The 14,973-nt window shown below is 36.7% G+C and overlaps 1 protein-coding gene across 2 annotated transcripts in view; it reads left to right on the top strand.

The window, feature by feature from the left end:
* Positions 1 to 9,393: 9,393 nt before the first annotated feature.
* LOC309495590 (MSL complex subunit 3-like) overlaps positions 9,394 to 14,973 on the top strand; it is a 520,390-nt gene continuing 514,810 nt past the window's right edge. The window contains exons 1-3 of one of the 2 annotated variants that reach the window (XM_082165386.1): positions 9,394 to 9,998; positions 10,790 to 10,872; positions 11,115 to 11,210. In XM_082165386.1, coding sequence (XP_082021512.1) covers positions 9,900 to 9,998; positions 10,790 to 10,872; positions 11,115 to 11,210 — 278 coding nt within the window. In that variant the 5' untranslated portion in view covers positions 9,394 to 9,899. Of the gene's footprint in view, positions 9,999 to 10,306; positions 10,651 to 10,789; positions 10,873 to 11,114; positions 11,211 to 14,973 lie in introns of those variants that run through there. The other variant, XM_082165387.1, reaches the window with a different exon arrangement.

The raw sequence follows: 14,973 nt of genomic DNA, 5'->3' as shown, positions 1-14,973 counted from the left end.
GCAGTTCCGCTTTATATAGACTAAAAATGTATGATTTATATGTAAAAAGGAACAATTTAAAAGCATGATATGTCTCCTTTCAAGTTTATCTTATGAAGTATACTTTAGTAATTTTCAAGTATATTTTTAAGTATACTTTATATAGTAAGTTATATAAATGTGTACTTGTAGTAAACTTGTATATTTCAATACTGCTTGGGACTAAATTGGTCCACTTTTAGTATACAAGTATAATTTTAAGTGTACTATAAGTGTAAGAGTAGTAAACTTTAAGTACACAACTAGGTTTCTCATTTGTAATGCATCTGTACTACAAGTGAACGTATAAGTATACTAGTAGTTTACTATTTTAATACAAGTAGTACCTTTTTTTAGTTTATGAAAGTACACACTGAAGTGTACTCAGTAAACTACTAGTTTAGTAGTTTATACTGCAAGTATACTTGTAAGTTTTCTTTAAGTGAACATAACATTATACTTATAGTTTACTATTTATATATTATTTTTGCACTTGCAGTATACTACTATGTTCAAATGTAGATATTTTTATACTTGAAAAAATATCTTTAACTGAAACATTTTATTAGATTCATGCATCCTTTTTTAATCAGCACTTGAAAGTCGTAAAGTTTCATAAAGAAAGGCAACATTTGAAACAAAAAAGATGAGAAAATCTAATTTAGGTCAAAGACAAATTCATCTTTGATCAGATTCAGAACGATGCTCAAAACACAGACGGAGGAGAGCGAGTCCAAAGCTTCACAGTCGTTTTCTCTTCATGGGTTACGCTTCATTTAATTTGGTAATATTAAGCAGTTTTGATTTACATGCTGTTTAATGTTTGATTATCACGTTATTTTACATTTAAGTGAGCAATCTTCTATAGCTTGTTTCAGCTGCTTCTTCTCCTGTGTTTTGATCTGGTGATTCTGTACTAGAAGATGTGTCATAGCGCCCCCTACCGTATAACAGTGAAAACATGGATAGCTGGAAAATTATTTTATAGCTGGTAATTTTTCAGTATTCTAATCAATATTTTCAAACAAAACGATCATAAGAGTTAACACAGCTACAAGAAAAGTATACTTTGAATACTTAATTATACTTACAGGCCAAATATACTTGGACTTTTCTCTCAGTATGTCAAGTACACTTAAGTGTCATTTTAAGTATATTTCTGAGAAGTACATAAGGTATATTTTTGAGAAGTATAGAAAATGTAGACTGAAAGTATACTTTATTTTTAGTTTAGAAGTATACTAATAGAACACTTGAATAAACTTCTTTTTCGTAAGGGCAGTGGATGTGCATGTGTGGGAGTTAAAGCAGGGCTCAGTAGTTTCGGGATTTCTTCGCTGTATTCTCGCTTTTTGCTCGCAGGTTTCTCTCTAGAGCTCCCCCCACAGCTTCGGAATAGATATTTGACAACACTGTTGTAAAAACTCGCTGGCGATTCTCAGACACCAGAGGCTAGTAGATCAACGAAATCAAAGCAGATGGGACATTCTTTAAAACGTCTTCTTCATTCGGGTTCGAACAGCGTGAGGGAGCGCAATAATGACTGCATTTTAGCAGATTTCTTTTGGCCGTAAAGCAATTGTTTACATCGCGAGACCTGATATCAAGCGAGACTTCCTGACGCGGCGGCCGGCGACCCGCCGGCTCAAAGTTGCAAGTGCAGATTTTCCGCTCACGGGCACCAGGGGGGTGCGAAACGACAACCATTCAACCCGAAATAAGTAATATAACCATTCCAACGACTCCGAAGCTGTTCAGTTAAGGTCAAAAAAGTTACTTAGAGCACCTTTAAGAAGTCTGATGACAGGTTAGCAATTTAAACTTTATTTTTGGACCAGGGCCTCTATTCCCTCAATGTCTGGGGACGGTGCATCGGACCAGTAGCAGCCTATAAATCGACGGAGGATACTGGGAACAGGAGAACAACAAAGGCTGGCTTCAGAGGTAAGTTGAGATGACACAGAAGTCACAAGCAGCAAAATAATAGTTTTCATTGGAAAGAAATTCAAGGCGTAAGGAATCCTCACATGTGACAGAAAATATGTGGTTTATATATTGAAATTAAACCTTGATTTGTAACGGAAACCAATAGGGAGCTAGTGTGGAGAAATAAACGTAGTGTAAAGTGCAATTAGGAATAATGGTGTTAAAACCTTTAGTAATCATACTTGACTCGTTCAGTCAGAATCACTTTCATTAAAATAGCTTTATTGCAAATTTAAGCTGATGAATATTTTACAGGTATGTGATACCATCCTGACCCATGCCAAGGAGCGGTTCTCCTTCACCCAGCACCTCATCAGTGCAACACTGCTGCATGGAGAGCTGTTCCCACAACACTGTGTGAAGTTCCCTGACACAGCGCTTGATACAACAGTGGAGGCATACCCCATGCTGAACAAGGCCAAGCTCAAAACAGAACATTCCTGTACAAATGAGATCATGGCGATATCGTGTATAGATATATACACTAGATGTCGCCTTGGCTACTGCAGTTCATTGGAACGAAACTGTAGCCAAGGCGACATCTAGTGTATATATCTATACCCGCCCGCGCCCTCAGATCATTTGGACGCGGCTGTGTTCAAGAGGTAACAACGATATAAATACTGTTCGTTTTCTCACACAAACCGCTCGTTTCGTGTCTTAGGCCATCAATGTGTACTTACGATGGGGAATTGTTTAATTTGGACGATGTGGAATTGTTTTAATTTGGACTCTGTGCTTGCTCTTTGAGGTGGTGACCATAGACCTGCATTATTTGACTGACAGACAAGAACGGTTTGACCTAAAAATATCAAAATTGAAACTACTGCGGAAAAAAAGACACCTACATCTTGGATGCCCTTGAGGTAAGCTAAAACATACCAAAATTGTATTTCAAAGTGAACTATCCCTTTAAATAATTACTTTTTCACAGAGCACTGGTATCCTGCAGTTTGTTTTAAATTGTGTTTGGGTGGTTATTAATTATAATAAGAATTTTTATTTATATAGATTTTCCAACACCCAAGGTCGCTTTACAATATAGGTTAAGGAATTGAACAAAATAAACCTCAACATCAAAGATAGACATACCAAGGGCAGAAAGTAATATACAGAGGTCACTTACAAAGTTAGGTTAAAGATTAAAACAAATAACAAGGTAGAATTTAAAGATTGTGAGCTAAAGAGTAATATTCAGATAAATGTGTTTTTGAGAGGTTTTTGAAGGAGAGAAGGGTGGATGCTTGACGGACGACTTGAGGAAGAGTATTCCACAACCTGGAAGCCACAATGCTAAAAGAACTGAGTCCAATGATTATAGACCATTGAAAATGACCGAATATGACAGAGCCCCACCTAAGATATTTTTCACCAGCCGCCACTGATTCTCGGGTATAAATATAATATATAATAGAATAATAATAATAAATAATAAAATATAATACAAAGGAAAACAAACGTCCGGCGAATATCGAACCTAAACTTTTCCGCTCTCAACCACCGTGAGTGCATTTCACGCATTAGTAATTGCTGGCGTTCAGCGGGGAGGGAGGAATGACTTTGCATGCGTGAACCGGTGTAGATCATAGGTGTAGATGGATTTATTTTAGACAGGAGAACCGTGACTGAGAACATAATAATGTCGGGAAGCGTGTTTGTGAAGGCGGGGCCAGGGGGTGATATTACGTTTTGATATGATGAATGATGAGAATCATTGAATTTGATGAGAATGATTTGATTAGATTTGAATCTATTCATTTATTTATTTATCTGAGGTGCCGGAACGAAATTCCGGACCGTTCCGGCCCACTTTAACCCCTGTATATATATATATATATATATATATATATATATATATGAAATATATGTGAAATAACTGAATGTGAAATATACATAATTTTTATAAAATCTCTATTTCTCACTTTCACTGCACTCTGGAATGTGAAGGTGGGAGGGAGCGCGATGCTTGCCTGTGACACATGTCCTATATAACCCTTCTTGACACCATATAACCAGACACAAACCCATATAACTCCAACCTGACACATGTCCTATATGTCCTATACCAACTTCAAAAGCCCAAAGCTTCTGTCAAAATCACATGATCTAGGGCTAAAAAGGTTAAAAGTCAAAAGCTTCTGTCAAAATCACATGATCAAAAACTAGCAAGGTCAATAGGGAAAACCATAACAACATATGCCGGAAGGACACCGGAAGGTCAACCTGTCAAAACACATGATCGAGGGATAGGTAGGGGCAATAGGTCAATCCATAACAATATAGGCCGGAAGGACAACCGGAAGCCATCAATCATTTTGACACATGGTATAGCATACTTACTACTGGTGCGGATTATTCGGGAATGGTGTGCTATGACTTTTATAAGCAATCGGAGGTACGGTGTTCACCCCAGGGCCGAAAAAGCGGCCGAAAAATCCCATAGACTTAACATTGTGACAAACTTTGACGAGTCATAGCTTCGAGTGAGAATTTCACAGAAACTTGTGATTTGCCACATTTGAAGAGGTTGACAAGATCTTTAAGAACCTACCTCACAATGGGGTAAAAGTTGCACCCCTGGGGGGCAGAAGCTGCCCAAAGTTGCCCCATTGACTTACTATGGGGAAGGAACGTCCCGTGAAACACACATGCTTTTCCTACTATGGTAAATTGCATAGGGCTTTTGTATTGAATATAGCTCTGGATCACAGTGTCATAGAGACAAGGGGGCGGGCTCATTTTACTCAAACGACCAATCAGTCTCTCGGGATCATTGTGAAGCTATCAAGCCACGCCCTAGCAACCATTTAGAGCCCCTTAGCAACAAGTTCCATAGACTTCCATTGAAAGAGTTCAAAGAGATATCTCCGGACTGAATTGTCATAGAAACATGAAGGTGGTCTCGTTTGACTCGGGGAAGCAAACAGCCAATCATGAATCACCTCAACACTTCCTAGCCCCTCCCTAGCAGTGGTGGACGAAGTACACATACCATGTACTTGAGTTAAAGTAAAGATACTCAAGGTGAAATATTACTCAAGTAAAAGTAGAAGTGCTGCCTTTAAACATTCACTTGAGTAAAAGTACAAAAGTATTTGCCTTCAAATGTACTTAAGTATCCAAGTACTATGATTTTTTTATTGCTATAATGTCCTATTATAATTTTTGTCACAAGACTCTTGCTTAACTCAGTCTACGTGAAGACTCTGTCACTCTTGGCACATCAATCTATTAATAAAATGACATTAATTAGTCTATATATATATATATATATATATATATATATATATATATATATATATATATATATATATATATATATATATATATATATATATATGAATTGAATACATTTTTTGTGTGTTTAATTTTGGACGGAAGGGGACTGATCCCATAAGGTATAATATACATTTACAGTATTTACTGTACATATTTTTCACAAGCGTCTATGGTCATAATTATAAACATCCTAATGTTATGATACATTCACATAAACCTGCACAATGCCATTGAATATATATATACACACTACATTATGGGAGCAGCCAATTTCCCTACAAAATTAAACACCAAAACGTATTAATGCAGTGTTTCTGCTACTCCTCAGAAAAAAAAGAAGCTATTATATGCAATTAATTTTAGTGTCAACGTAATAAGAAATGTTCATTATGCGTCAGTATTTACCGATAATTGCTGCAATAATAGCTGCTGCTCTCTGCCCCCGCTTAAAATTATTGGCAACACAAATTGTTTGGAACTATTGAGAGCAACACGAATCACGTGACCGCGCGGCGGTGAGATCACAGTAGGCTTGTTCGACTTGAAACGGCACACTGCACAGACCAATCGGTGAATGACATTAAAATACCGCAAGAACGATTAGAGAGTAGACGGCTCTGTATGCTTTTAAATCGCTCTCGCGATTTCGCTCTATACTTTGATGTCATAAACTGATCGGTCTGTGCAGCGCCGGTTCAAGTCGAACAAGCCGTGTGTGTCGCAACCTCTTATACACTGTCTATGGTCGCAACTCTCATATTTAACGGCTCTGGTTCGCGCTTAGTAGATACAACCGAGGCAAGTTCAAAACAAAGCGCGCACGTTGTAGGCTACTGTGATAGGTGGCTCGTTTGACCAGTTAAGTTTTTATCCACTCATAAATAAAAAGGAACGACTGATTTTGAAAATGTAGTAGGCTAGAGTAAAAAGTAAGATATTTGACTTTGAAATGTAGTGGAGTTAAAGTAAAAGTCTTCCCAAATTTAAATACTTCAGTAAAGTACAGATACGCAAAAAAGCTACTTAAGTACAGTAACGAATTACATTTACTTCGTTACTGTCCACCACTGCTCCCTAGCAACCATTGTCGAGCACCTTAGCAACCAAAATCCATAGAGGGATATCTTCCATTATGAATGTCACAGAGGCATGGGAGTTGGTTTTTATCATTCATAGTGACAAGAAGCCTTTGCAGTTTCATCATTAGCAGCTGCCAAGCCACTCCATAGCAACCAAACAGAGTACCCTAGTTTCTAGAGTACTAATTTCTAATGCTAAGAAATAATTATTCTTCGGTGGCCATGAAAGATACACTTTTCTTAGAATAAATGAATACTCAAAAGAGTTTGTTGGAACTGATTAATTGATTGTAATATTAATTTAGCTACCTCAAGTTAATCCAATTAACTGACCCAAATATTAATAATTAATCATAATTGATAATTATGAGTTATTATTAATATTTCCCCTTACTTGTTACAATGTGGATTATTTTGAAACTTACCAGTCTGTTCAGTGTGTGTTTCCCTGACATGTGATACCATGTTTAACACTACAAGACATTAGGAAAATATGAGATACGGACTATGTGCCGTCACATTACATTGCTAAAAATCATTCGGTATCCTTGGCTTGTTTTAGAATAAATAAAAATTGTATAACATGTCAGAGAAGAGTTATTCTCAATCTTTTCTACTGGCTAAATAGTATTCAATAAGTATTTAATTACTTTAGACAAATCAAATTTATGCAATTTTGCCTATAAGGTAAAAATATTTTAGGATGTTTATATATTTTTAATGGAAACATAGGCCTTATTTTTTGCTGTGTAAATGGTAAATACTGACAAAACTTTTTAAAAATAAAACCTGCATATCTTACTGTTTCCTTCAAATACAATGGTATTTTTCATGATATTGGGAAGACCATGAAAGTGGTTATCATTAGGCTTCTGTCTGTGCAGGGCACCAACAGCACCGGCGTGCAGCAGATATTGTACAGTACTGTATCATTAGACTTATTCAAATCAGCCAATGGATTGTTCATCACTGAGCGAATCCTTCTGTGTCTGTCATTATACTAAGCCATCTGCTTACTCTAGTAAAAAAAATATATATACCAAAATGTATTTAAAATACATTTAAAAGACAATATAATGACATATTTTATATATTAAGATTATTGAGCGGCAAGTCTGTAGCGAATGGTGTGTAATGAATGATCACTCAACTTTTACCGTTTGCTTAGCCTACACAAGTTGATTGACAATAAACAATAAACTGAAAGTTTTTCATCATTTTGAATTTAGAATTAGTAAGTTCACAATAGGCTTGTTTGAGATGCGCCTCGCCTCGCCTGAAATGTAGTCGAGAGTAGGCGGCTGCAGTGAGGGGAGGAGTGAAAAAAGCGCAGGCAAGCCGGACAGATCTCTCTTCTCGTAGTGGATCTGACAGCTGTGAGATCAAAGATGGATATCGCGGGATTCACGCTCGTGCACAGTGTTGCTAATAAACTGGATGGAATTTAAGTTCTGTTGCTTTTATATGAAAATAAATATAATGAACAAGACACTCAAAGTAGCCTATTATTTAATTCCATTCCAAAAAACATGTTTATCAGTCTTTTTTCTTTAATACAGACATGTGTTTTTTCTTTTCTTTTCTTATAAAAAAAACATTGCATAATCCATATCGCACTGTTAGATAGTTTGGGAATATTCACACATACATAAAACATGATATCAGAGTTTTAAAATCAAACATTTTAAAAGAGAACAATACATCACGGTTGTTGTTGTTTTTTAAAATTTTTTTATTTAAATCTTTATTAAATCATTGCGATACAAGTAGTAGGAATACACAGATAGAGTCATACATCACGGTTGTTTAAACCAATGAACATTAAGCTGTGTCGTCAGCAAGTCGTTTCCCATCATGCTTTTGATCAGCGCAGTCGGTGGAGAGCAACTGCGCTCGACTGCAGAATCCGACAGGTGTGCCTTGCGCTCGCGAGAGATTTTTGACATACGTCAGCATGACATCAGAGCCAGGCGGACCGCACTCGGACACATTTCTAACCGGCATGCATCTCGCGCTGATCACCGGTGATCGGTTCTGCGCAGATTTTGCTCATCTCAAACAAGCCTATTAACATTTTAGGCTACTTCTGTGTTCCTTGACGTTTCAGACTTAAATGCGTGACGTCATAGTAACGGATCCCGCCCATATAGTGACTTGGAGGTACGAGATTCACAGAGTGAAAGAATAGGCTTGTTTGAGATGCGCCTCGCCTCGCCTGAAATGTAGGCGAGAGTAGGCGGCTGCAGTGAGGGGAGGAGTGAAAAAAGCGCAGGCAAGCCGGACAGTTCTCTCTTCTCGTAGTGGATCTGACAGCTGTGAGATCAAAGATGGATATCGCGGGATTCGCGGGATTCACGCTCGTGCACAGTGTTGCTAATAAACTGGATGGAATTTAAGTTCTGTTGCTTTTATATGAAAATAAATATAATGAACAAGACACCCAAAGTAGCCTATTATTTAATTCCATTCCAAATACATGTTTATCAGTCTTTTTTCTTTAATACAGACATGTGTTTTTTCTTTTCTTTTCTTTTTTTATAAAAAATACATTGCATAATCCATAGAGATCGCACTGTTAGATAGTTTGGGAATATTCACACATACATAAAACATGATATCAGAGTTTTAAAATCAAACATTTTAAAAGAGAACAATACATCACGGTTGATGTTTTTTTTTTTTAATTTATTTATTTAAATCTTTATTAAATCATTGCGATACAAGTAGTAGGAACACACAGATAGAGTCATACATCACGGTTGTTTAAACCAATGAACATTAAGCTGTGTCGTCAGCAAGTCGTTTCCCATCATGCTTTTGATCAGCGCAGTCGGTGGAGAGCAACTGCGCTCGACTGCAGAATCCGACAGGTGTGCCTTGCGCTCGCGAGAGATTTTTGACTACGTCAGCATGACATCAGAGCCAGGCGGACCGCACTCGGACACATTTCTAACCGGCATGCATCTCGCGCTGATCACCGGTGATCGGTTCTGCGCAGATTTTGCTCATCTCAAACAAGCCTAATGTGAACTTGAATGCAGCAGATAAAGCATTTTAATTTATTTTGCTTTTCATGACGTTGCAATGCTAAATTCTTTAAATATTTGTCTGGAATTAAAAGACAGAGAAAAATATTAAATTGTCCAGCGAATCTATTTTATTATGCCCCAAAACACTGCAGGCTAACTGATTTTTTTTATATTTTTAAAAAAAAATTTATCAGTTACAGAAAAACGTAGATTGGTCAAATGTGATACCGAAAAGTAAGACTGACTGCCCCTGACTAACTGCTAGTGGGTCATACTAGAACTTAACATAATGGCTAAGTTTATGCAACCGGCTCCCTAGTCATAATTACATATTTCGGAACTTTTAAATAGGAACTTCCCATCCGAGCGTGAACATAAATAAACGTCATTTGAATTTTTTTTTTTTTTTTTTTTTTTGCGCACTGCTCTCTCTATCTTCCTCAACGAGGTATGCAACGGGTTAAGGAGCGGGGCTTCAGAGTCTTCTCTTGTTCGCCACGATGAACAAATGAACTCTTGGGGAATGAAATTTAAATTCCATAAAGGAGAAAAAGTTCTCTGTTTTGAACCTGACCCATCCAAGGCCAAGGTGCTCTACGATGCAAAGGTAAATAAGATCATGTTGCTACACATTTGCCTTTTAACAGCTTGTTTTGGTCTGTTGCAGGCAATACGCCTTTTACGCATGTATGGATATTCCTTTTTTCCCCACATTTCCTAAAATACATTTTTCGGCACAGTCGTGAAACTGGAGCGGATTGCTAGTATTACAGTTTCGAAGTATCACCCATATAATCAACTTTAATAACGTGTGTGTGTGTATATATATATATATATATCGATTATAGTGTGCGTTAAAAGGATATATATATATATATATATATATATATATATATATATATATATATATATATATATTATTATTATTAAAAGTCCATGGCGTTGCGTGGTTAAGAAACAGGAAAAGTTATAGCACATTAGCTCGCTGAAGTAGCTAGCGCTGCATCCGCCCTATGCGAGGCCTCACCATTCTCTTTTATCATGCCCGATCAAGCAAAACATTTAAATAAAATGAACTACATTTAAAGTATCCGCGTTACGCTAGTAACCCCTAATATCAACTGAAATAAAATTGCGTGCACACAATTAAACTCAGCCAACTTAGCAACAGTTGTGACGTCAGCATTATGCGCCGCACAGGCTGCTGCGGTGGCAAACTGGGGGAAGGGCACAGGATGAATCCTCACTAGACAGAAAATGTAATATATATATATATATATATATATATATATATATATATATATATATATATATATATATATATATATATATATGCGATTCCACATTTTATCGTGTGGGGGTATTACATTTGAATTTGTGTTTGCGTTTGCATTTCAGGTTGTTGACATAGCAACAGTAAAAGATGACAAGGGAAAAAGAGTCCCAAAGTATCTGATTCATTTTAGTGGTTGGAACAGAAGGTAAGACGAGGTCGCATTTTTGGCTTTTAACATTTGTGTATAGCTTATTATTTGACATTTTAGCGGGACAGTGGTTTAAAAAAAAATGGTTTTAACATTATTGTAAGTATTTGACATTTTAGTGGTACAAATATTAATATCGCTAAAGTAAATAAAATGAAATTGCTAATGTTAGCCACTTTCAATGTTGTCAATGCGGCGAATCCGTATACTGAAGCATTTGTTGTTTTGCTGTTTTGCAGTTGGGATCGCTGGGCTGCAGAGGATCATGTGCTCAGAGATTCTGACAATAATCGCAAATTACAACGTAAACTGGCACGCAAAGCTTTGGCTCGCATGTGAGTTTCAATGAGCCGCTGCTTGTTCGCATTGTTTAGTTATGTAAAATGTTTTGTCTGGTAATTCAAATACAATTGATTGACTTTCTTTATGAATAATAATAGCATAATCAAATCTGGCATGCTTCCATAGATGGTACAATGGGTATCTGGCTTTAAAGACCCCATACAATGAAAATTGAATTGTTGCTTGTTTTAGAAATCTACTAGCTTTAAAGGGTTAGTTAATCCAATTGAGCATTTTTTATGTTTTCACCCAAAAATAATATTTATTTCATTAATTACTCACCCTCATGTTGTTCCAAACCCGTAAGACCTTCGTTCACCTTCAGAACATGAATTAAGATATTTTTGATGAAATCCGAGAGCTCTCTGACCCCTCTATAGACAGCAATTTAATTACCACTTTCAGGGCCCAGTAAGGTAGCAAAGACATTGTTAAAATAGTTCATGTGACTCCAGTGGTTCAACCTTAATGTTATGAAGCGATGAGAGAGCTCTCGGATTTCATCAAAAATATCTTAAAGTCGACATGAAATCAAAATTGACCCTATTTACTTTGTTAGTGCATATTACTAGTCTTGTGGTGAACAATTAATCTGTGCAAGTTGATACACAGAAAAAAAAAATTGCTGTTGTAATCTTTAATCAAAATCTGAAAAGTTACTTCCGGTCTGGAATGGCGTTCCTTTCTGATGACGTCAGTTTGATGGCTTGGGTTGAAAACGCTTAACTTCTCCCCTCAAACCGTTAGTCTGCTATTAGCAGAGATGGAGAGGAGGAGCGCTAAAGTAAAACCCTGCCCTCTGTTCAGTATTCCGTTTCACTTGAAAATACGTCAAAACACTGGAGAAATGTCGTTTGCAACTTCTGGTTCACGGGGACTTTAATTTGTGTTTGCGAAGATGAACAACATTTTGGGTTTGGATTGGAACGAAATGAGGGTGAGTAATTATTGACAGATTTTTCATTTTTTGGGTGAACTAACCCTTTAAATACACAGTATGACATTTAACTTCTAGTTCAGGGGTATTCAATTCTTGTTCCAAGAAGTCCGGTCTCTATATTTCCTTCCCAGTAGAGTATTGTCCAGATGGACAATACTTTTTTGGAATTGTTATAAATTTCCATTTGGGCAACAGTGGTACTTTGTAAAAGAAAAATAATCCTAAACAATCAAAATAGTCATCAAAGATGAGGATATTGGGTCCAAAGCAGTGGTGTTTGAGAATTTATATAAAAAAAATCTTATTCATAAAGAATCTTAATGCAAAGAGTAGCTCCTAGTGACAAAATTCTAAGAAAATTCTTAAATCCTAGTAAAGAAAAAAGTAATTCAGAAAGTATCTTAACCCTTAAAAGAGGTCTTAAGGTCAAAATTGTTAGGAGCATGGACGAGGACTTTTAAGAGTTTCTTTAGCAGAGGAGAACATGGCAGAAAGACGAAGAGGGAGAAGAAATGTGTTGCAGACAATGAATAACAGTGAGTTAATAAGACGCTATATAGATTAGATCGTGCAGGGATCATGTTTGTGACTGATCTTATTAGAGACGCGCTAACATCTCCGACACAGCACAGAAATGTCATAGCGCCAGAAATGAAAGTAATCACTACATTACGATATTTGGCAACTGGGAAAATTCCATGTTTGATACATTAAAACCAACATTCAAACCACCACTTAAATAGACATGCCAGCAATCAGTGTAATTGGAAAGAGTGGAACAATTTTTATCATTCTAAGCCAATCACATACCTTATAGGAAATTAACAGCATGGTAAACAAAAAAAAAAGGATTTATATACACATATATAATGTGTGTGTGTGTGTGAGAATGGTCAAATTGGAAAAATTACGCATGTAATTTCAAAGTGAAGGCTTAGAATAGACCCTATCCTTAAAATCACTTTTTTTTTTTTTTTTTTTGGACAACCAACCAATCACAGTCATCAAAAGATTGTGTCATACATAGCAACAGGGTCAACCCCGCCTCCTTACTAAGATGAAAGTTTTTGTCTTTTCCTTACTCAGAGTTGCTCTCAGATCGGTCCCGAATCGCTTTTAAGCTAAGACTCCTACGTTAAAGTTTTTAAGCTAAATTAAGAGTTTTCTTAGAGGATTCTTAGAATCTTTATGAATACGGGCCCAGAACTATATTCTTTGGTTTTACTCATGATGGATGATTAAAGAAATTTGCCATTTGTGTATTCGTAATTTTTAAAGTCCTGTGAAACAAGAAGTCATAGCTAGACAATTTCATTTTCCTAGTCACCCTGGTGTGCTAAATAAAGGTAAATATTAATGGGAATGTACTTCAGAGATATTTTACTCGTAAAAAAATTCTAGGGGTGCCAATAATTGTGGCCGACGTGTTTTGGAGAAAAACTTTTATTTCATAATGTGATTTCCTCCCCACTTTCAATTCTTTGACTTCAATGAAAGGTTAGATTTTTGCTTTTATTTTATTTTTTTAATGAAAGATCAAAAGGATAAACAATGCAGATACATTTTTTTACAGCCATTTTTGATCATATTTACCAGGGGTGCCATTAATTCTGACCACCACTGTATGTAAGGTTCAGGGTTTTCCTCTTAAGAAGTCTGGACCGTTTTTATATTTTGCGTTAAGTATCTATTAAAAACAAACAAACAATGTGCATAATAATCAAAATGCCCTGTTGTTTGCTATAATGAGCCGAAAACAAAGATTAATAGAAATTCCAAAGTTTAATTGTCTTTCCTTGCCGTCTACAAATACTTTTTTCCCAATTATTACGTAGTTTATTATGAAATGCTCTTAACTTGCTGATTAGTAATGATAAATATAGATGTAAAAAAAAAAGTCTTGTTAAAAAACGTATTTGAATGGCCTGAGTGTGTGTATATGTACAGATGAAAATAAATATAAATGACAGATGAAAATAATTGTATTTGCAGCATTTTGGTTTTCTGCAGTGTTTTAGTAAAAGTATAAATCTATTTTACCGCTCACTGTGTTTCTGCTACTGTCAAAATAACAGTGTCATCTGCAGCTCTTAATGTGGTGCTTTAACGGGAGAGAGAATCAACGCGCACAGAACGGAAATGGAAAGATCAGACCGTTATTTGAGGATGCCTGTTCTAGTTCATCATGTTTACATGGCCAGCAGTAATCTAATTATTGACCTTATTCTGAATAAGACTATACTGATTAAGGTGTTTACATGAGTTGCTTTTAGAATATTCCTTTCATGTTCCCGTTTTACATGTTACAGAACATACTAGTATCCAAGATGGCGCCGCGGATGGCTGCCTCGGTGTGGAGCTCTCCAGTTATTGTGTTGTTTTTGTTGGTTTGTTCTGCGTTTAGTCATTCTTTTCCTATCAGTTTCACCAAAGACGAACTACTGGACATTAGGAAACACACACCAGACAACTTTTTTACAGATTTTGATTACTCAGACGTTTTACTGGACATTCTCGTCGGAGGGGCAGCGGTGTTGTTCAAACGCGCGGTCAGACGCAAACGCGGGAAGCGCGCTGGCGCGCTGGTTAAACTCCGCGAGCGCGGCCTCCGTACTGCACTCCCCAGTATTCATCTTGCGAATCTCCGATCTCTTCCTAACAAAATGGACGAACTTCTTCTCCTCACCCGCACTAACAAGGATTTTTTAAACTCCGCTGCTCTGTGCTTCACTGAAACCTGGCTGAGTGAAGCCATACCGGACAACGCACTACATCTGCCGGGCTTTCAGCTGTTCCGAGCGGATCGCATCGCGGAA

The sequence above is a fragment of the Leuciscus leuciscus genome (genome assembly GCF_965113295.1).
Source record: "Leuciscus leuciscus genome assembly, chromosome: 3".
Taxonomy (NCBI): Eukaryota; Metazoa; Chordata; class Actinopteri; order Cypriniformes; family Leuciscidae; genus Leuciscus; species Leuciscus leuciscus.
This window is presented reverse-complemented; position numbering and strand designations above follow the sequence as displayed.